The 7,165-nt window shown below is 41.0% G+C and overlaps 1 protein-coding gene across 1 annotated transcript; it reads left to right on the forward strand.

Annotated features, from left to right (window-relative positions):
- The first annotated feature begins 5,771 nt into the window (after window positions 1–5,771).
- Window positions 5,772–6,826, forward strand: LOC107140262 (cTAGE family member 4-like). The gene has a single exon (XM_048809793.1). The coding sequence runs from the start codon at window positions 5,772–5,774 to the stop codon at window positions 6,531–6,533; it is 762 nt and encodes a 253-aa protein (XP_048665750.1). The 3' UTR covers window positions 6,534–6,826.
- The last annotated feature ends 339 nt before the right edge of the window (window positions 6,827–7,165 follow it).

A 7,165-nucleotide genomic window follows, 5' to 3' on the forward strand; every position in this document is an offset into this window, starting at 1 on the left:
TAGAGTGAAGAGGTTGTTCTGGCCTTCCCTGTAGCATTTGTGCTAACTGCAGGTGCCCTCACCTGGATCAGCTCATATCTCCTCTTGCCTATAGATTATATAGAGATGAAAGTCATAGACCCATGAGATCCCAACCACAGCTCATTTCCTGTAGATTCTCCACCTCCTCTAGTGCTCAAGCTTCCAGAAATGCCAAGTAGGAGTTCCCCAGAACTGAAGAGTGTAAGTAATGCAAGCATCCATTGATGGAGGAATGGATAAACATGTTGTCCATACACACAATGGAATATAATTCACCATACATTATGTTAAGTGTAGTCACACAACCACAAAAGAACACTTAGTATGTGATTCTGTAGATGATGTATCTAGAGACATCAAACCCACAGAAACAGAAAGCAGGGGACTGGATGAGGGACAGTGGGGTGGCATTATTTCATGGGTATAGAGTTTCTATTATAAAGATGAAGTCTAGCAACAGATGGTGGTGATAGTGAATGTACTTAGCATTTCTGAATTCTATGTGCACTTAAAAATGGTTAACATGGGCTGGGGTTATGGCTTAGTAATGCAGCCAATGTTTATAGCAGTTCAATTCACAATAGCTAAACTGTGGAAGCATCCTAGATGCTCTTCAATAGATAAATGGATAATGAAACTGTGATACACACACACACACACACACACATACACACACACAATGGAATATTACTCAGAAATAAAATTATTTAAAAGAAAATAAAATTATAGCATTTGTAGGTAAATGGATGGAGCCAGAGAATATTATACTAAGCAAAGTAAACCAATTACATAAAGAAAGAAAGAAAAGTAAAGAAAGGCTGAGTGTTCTCTCTGATAAGTGGATGCTGATACATAATTGGGGGGAATGGAAAACTTTGATGGCTCAGAGGGGAGGGAGGGTGGGGAAGGAGCATGGGGAGAGGAAAGACACTGGAATGAGATGGACATCATTAACCTAAATATATGTATGACTGCACATATGATGCGATGCTACATGGGGTACAACCAGAGAAACAAAAATTTTGCTGCAATTGTATAGAAGAAATCAAAATGCATTCTGCTGTCATATATACCTAATTAAAATAAATTAATTAATTAATTTAAAAAGATAATGTTTATGTTAACATCAACAGGTTTATACTACCTTCAAATGAATGAACATATTATTATCATAAATATATCATAAATGAACATATTATTGTTTAAATTTCTCAGTTTTAATTTCTATCAGGGCAAATATGAAAGAGGACACACACATAAACAGAGCTCTTTGGGGTCCTCAGTGTTGGGAAAAGGCTCTGGTGAACCTTGTATCGGGTACCTGTCCAGGGGGCTGCTCAGGAGGGGCAGCCACCTGTCTGAGGCGGGGCTAACAGCATATTGGGGACTCACATGGGCGATGGCTGCTCCTCCACCTGGGGGCTGAGGTGCTGCTGCTCCACAATCATGAATGCTTCATAAATGGTCAGCACAGAGGACCAAACTGAACACCTAGGATCCTCTACAACACCCTCATAGCCACACCATCCATCAGATGACCCAAAGGCTTGGTTTGAGAGAGTCCTTGGCTTCTTCCACTTCATTTACTTTGTTACTCACTTCCATTGTATGTGACACCAGTGTTGGTGTGCAACAGTTTGGATAGGCTTAAAAGGTCACCCTTCAGCCTGGAGTTAGGAGAAGCCCTGGATTAGATGTCCTGTCACTCCATAGCAACTGGGTGTTCCCTGCAGCAAGACATTAGAAACAGAAACTCATTCTGGCTCATTAACAGCACTCAAGAGGGCTTCTTCTACACTCACACTGCTGTGATGTATGTCAACACTAGCCTTCTGAAGGGAGAAATTGGCAGTGATAGAGAAAACTTACACATCTTACACTTTGGCAAATACTTTTCCCATTAGTCTCAGGAATTGACTATATTCATTAAGTTCATCTTGGCTAACCTCTGGAAATAGGAAAGCTTCCTCCTAAATCTGATCAGGAGCTAGGGAAGTGGCTCAGTGATGAGTCTGCACATAGTATGCAGAAGGACTCTGGATCTTGTCCCAGCACCAATAAATAAATATTTTAAACATTTACAAAAAAAAAAATAATGTTAAGCAACCTCCCATTATGGTAATATCAAAGGGGAAAGAAAAACATATAGTGGATTCCCCACCTGGCCACAGGACATGACCCACAGTAGTAAAAGCCAATCTCACAGGTGTTACAGACACAGGAAGTGGGTCAGCCTCCATCTCCCTCCCACACAGGCAGGTCTAGTCCTGATTTCCATGAGCTTCCTCATCAATAAGAAGTCATGAGGCCAGGCCCATGAACAAAGAGCTTGTAGATGCCCTGGTCTAGTCCCTGTTTGCTGCTTACTAATTGTGTGCTCATTACCAAATCCCAGCATACCTTGGGGCTTCTATTTTCTCTCCTATACCATGCAGATCACCTTTACTTATGAGGATGGCAGAGCACAGTGAGTGCAAAATCCTGCCACTATGGACAGCACACAGTGGTCACCAGGACCATCCCCTAGAGCTGCTGACCCCCCACTGACAGCAGCTCCCTGAGCTGAGTGTGTGAAGGACTGAGTCAAGATAAAATGCCTGAATTTAACCTGGGTTGAGCCACTCCTGAGATTTGTGACTTGGGCAACTCACAAGTCTTCTCTTGGTGATAGTTTCTCTTCTATTACATATGATCCGGCTCATGCCAGAATCTAGCTGTGATACTCAGAACAGGTCAGAAGTCCCAAAACATGAAGGAGCTCTTTGTATCAGGCTGTATCTCTGCCCTTATCTGCACTATTGGCCTGGAGAGCTTAGCTACCACCTCTTGATTAATACCTGTGAGTGGCCAGCAAGCCTGACATCACTGCTGGACCCTGAAATAATCCCATCAAGACCTGAACTGCTCTGGCCTTCTGTACTTCAGTCACCATTTTGCAGTCAGCATGAAGATGTGGCTTTGAATCTATGGCTATTGAGCAGTGATGGCTCATGAGCTGGTGGGTCAGGAGCCCTGCCTGTCATCTTGGCATTTCTCACCAAGTGTCCCAGGAAGGTCTTCAGAGGTGTTTTCAAGCTTCCCCACACCCTTTATATCCCTAACCAGCAATTTCTCTCCTGTACAATGTGCCCCAATATGCTTTCTCCTCTCTAACCCCGGACTACATGATTCTGGCTCCATTTCTAGCCACAAATGACAGCTGATTTAAAGGTATTTCTGACTGCATCCATCACAACCCCACTGACAAGATGGTCTAGAAGAAAACCTGAAGGTGATTCCTATCACTGCAGCCTCAAAAAAATGGTGTCTCTTTGCACCCACTCCCACACAACTAGCCTTTAAAGCCTCCTAGGTTACCTGGGCCTTGGGCAATGGGCTGTGAGAAAGAAAGCTGACTCTGATACCAGTGGGCAGAGGAAGTGAGAAAAGTGAGTGGCTGGCATCTAGATAGCCTTCAGCCTCCATCAAAAAGTAACCACTAACTCAGGGAGGGAGATTGTGGGCACAAGGGAGAAATGCCTGTCTGGCAACAACTGCTAAGACTCAACCCCATAAGTAACAGCCCAAAGGTGGTCTACTGGGTAGCCCCAAGGGCACTGCCTTCTGTAGGGTCAAGGTCAAGACAGACTGCTAGGAAGACTGAATCCCCTGCCTGGAGAACCTCCCTAATTCCAGGTACTGCAATTGAAGCCCTCAGTGAACTGGAGGGCAAAGACTTGGGATGGAAGTGTAATCCTCCACAATCAGGGCCTTGAGGTGCCTCAGAAAACAACCACAACCCAGGGAAGTGGAATGAAGTCAGGGCCTGGGATCAGGGCTCAAAGCCCTAGCTTCGGAGGTCATTCAAACTCTCTGCATCTCAGATACTAGAGGTGCTGCCAGCGAGTTGGTTAGAATAGGCTAAGAGGAAGGATATCCCACAAGGGATCCAGATGTCAAGTTCTGTCCCCCTTCAGACTTTTCTTCCCATCAGCAAACAGTCTGCAATGTGGTCAGCTGCCAGGCAGGAACTTAGGAACACTTGTGACTGCAGGGAGAGAGCTGCTTACTGCTAACTTCACTTAAAGTTGTTTCTTTGTTACAGAAACTACTCTTTAGAAAAGGCCTGGAATAACCAGCTTAAATCAGTCAAAGATATACAGCTCCTCTTCTAAGTGACCTAGGGTAAACTTGCTCACTCTAACTTATTATAATGCTAAATTCTCTGCCTTAAATGAAGTGCATCTGCCATTTGTTTGGTTTCCTATTGGGAATAGAAGCCAGAGGTGTTTTAGCACTGAGCTACATTTTGTGGTACAGATTTCTCAGAACAAAGGAAAGAGAACATGATGCCATCTGTATCATTGTGAGCCCTCCAGAAATCAGTTTTTGAACATTCTTACTACTTTGTAGTATATAAATAGAATGCCCAAACAGGAATGTATATTACCTTATATGAAGACAAAGTTAGTATGTAAAAGGAAACTAACCAGAATATATAAGGGATCACTCCCTACACTAAATGCTCAGCCTTTAGACAATAATCCACTAAGGCTGGATGCATACAAATAAACATTGCTTCCTATTGAATACCCTGGTGTCCCCTGTCTGTGTGAGAATCCCATGTAACATTTTATTTTGTTTGGTTTGAGACAAGATCTCACTTATCTTAGCCCTCTCATTGTTATATATTCATAATGACCAGCTTTCTTAGAAGTGTTTACATCCTATGAGAAGTGAAAAGAACATCTTAAAAAAGATTTTGAAGATTCTTAAATAAATAGTAGTGTACAAAAACTGACATGAAAACCAACTCAAGTTTTAAGCTCCTTCTTTTTAGAAACATTACATATGCTAAACTACATAAAAATAACTTATCCAAACTGATCTGTGCCCATGTTTGCAACTCCTCTAAAATTACTTTTAAAATAGCCTAACACAATAATTATGATTGTTATGCATTCCACTATTTTCATATATGTAAGAAATAAAATTTTTTTAAAAATAGCCTAACATAAGAGTTTTTCTATGGCAATAATTCACATGGCTTCTATAGAAAGTGTCAACAGGCCTGGAGATGTAGATCAGTGCTAGAGAGCTTGCCCAGCATGTACTAGGCCTTGAAATTTAGTCACCAACACTGCAATAAAAGGAAAGGAGGAAATAAGGAAGGAAGGAAAAAAGAATAGTGACAGGAGGAGAGGGAAAGGAATGAGACATTGAAACACAAGGGCAAATGGTACAAATATAAATATATGATGTACTAGCTCTTTAAAAATTTTACAGAGCTTTAGAATTTTAGTGACATCAAACTGGGTGATATTATGACTATATAGAAGTTCTGCCTTGGCCTGGCCTAAACCAAACCAATGGGTGGGTGACCTGGAGAGGACTTCTCTCTGTCTTGATTGGAGCAGGCTTGAACCTGTGCTGCTTCAAGATGCACAACATAGTGAAAACGCCAAGACTTCTCTGACAGGCAGTGTGCTAGGCCCCTGAGAGCCCATGACCAGGGCTCCTCATGCCCATGCCTACACCCCTCCTCCCTCACTGGTTCACAGTGGTCTGCTCTGTTGCCTGGTGCAGGTTTGTTCCTAACCTAAGGCCTGAGTGTCCACAGCCTGTTTCAGCTTGGCTGGGCATGGTGTGGTTCTGGAGGGAATAGCCAAAGTAGCCTTAATGTAATGAAGGGGCAACAGCTGCCCCTCAGCCAAACATGGAGGTGGTCCTGGAAGAAGTAAGCAGAGTTGTGGTCTGCCTTGTCTGAAGACATGGAAACACACCCTAGTCCTTATGGCTGTCCGTCGGAGTTGGTGATATGTACAGCTATTGTATTTTTTGTTGTTCTCTTGTTTTCGTGGAGAATTTATCAGTCTGTGAGAAGCAGGTGTTACTTGAGAAGAGAAGAAAAGCTTGCTCTAAAACTTTCTGGACTAATTGAAGAAAAATGTGAACTACTTGAAAAAGTTAGCCTTGTTCAAAAAGAGTATGAAGGCTTAGAGTCATCTTTAAAGGATGCCATTTTGGAGGAGTCAGTAGAAACAGAAAATTTGGAGATAATATATGAAAACCTGGATAGGTCTGTATCTAAACTTGAGGATGAAATACTCTTTTTAGAAAAAGAGCGAAAAGAAGAGAAAACTAAACATTTTCAGCAGGATGAATTGATGGTGGATATATTAAAAAGAATTAAGTCCCTAGAAGATGAGTCAAAATCCCTCAAATTTCAAGCTAAAACAATCTTGAGAATGTTTAAAATGAATAAAGAAGCAGTTGCAGTAGCAATAAAAGAGGCTTTGAATGAAAATTCCCAACTTCAGGAAAGTCAGAAACAGCTTTTAAAAGAAGTTGAGGTATGGAAAGAAAAAGTGAATGGACTCAATAAACAGAAAATGACATTTGAACACTCTAAAGTACATGAAGAACAAGTTCTAAGAGATAAAGAAAATCACATTAAGTCTCTGACTGAACACTTGCTGCAGATAAAAGATTGGGCTCCTGTGCTTGCAGAAGTCCTAACAAATGATGTGTAACTTGGAGTTGGAAATAGAGAGTGAATCTTAAATTTGTGCTCACTTAGAAGATCAGCCAAAAGAGGCTTTGAAGAAACTGATTTATGTTGCTAAGTTAAAGGCCTCTTTTAAAACCTTAGAAAGAGAAAGAAATCAAATTTTTGCTTTATTATCTGAAGTAATTGAAACAAAGGAAGACGTTATAAAACATTAAAAATCTTAAGACAGAACAAGAATTTTGCAAGCAGAAAATACACAGTTTGAAAATAAGAATCAGAGTCTTCAGCAGAAACTTAAAGTCATGATGGAACTATATCAAGAAAACGTAATGGAACTCCAAAGAAAATTAATAGGAGAGAAAAATTACCAGGTAGAGCAAGAGGAGAAACTTTCCAAAGTTTAAAAAAAAAGATCAGCCATACAACTATACTGCTGGAGACCTATAGAAAGTGAGCCAAAGATCTTGAAGAATAATTGGAGAGAACCATTCATTTTTATCAGGGGCATATTATGTACTATGAGAAAAAAGCACATGGTGATGAGTTGGCAGCTCAGAGCACTGAAAGATACCTCAATGATTTAAGAAAACAAAATACTCACAAAAATTAACTGAAATGGAGTTCAAATTTAAACTTGCAGAAAAAGATCCTTCT

The sequence above is a fragment of the Marmota marmota genome, unplaced genomic scaffold (assembly GCF_001458135.2).
Source record: "Marmota marmota marmota unplaced genomic scaffold, marMar, whole genome shotgun sequence".
Lineage (NCBI taxonomy): Eukaryota > Metazoa > Chordata > Mammalia > Rodentia > Sciuridae > Marmota > Marmota marmota.

Excerpts from the sequence above, each read along its gene's own strand:
- LOC107140262 (XM_048809793.1), top strand. The coding sequence starts at position 5,772 with ATGGAAACACACCCTAGTCCTTATGGCTGTCCGTCGGAGTTGGTGATA.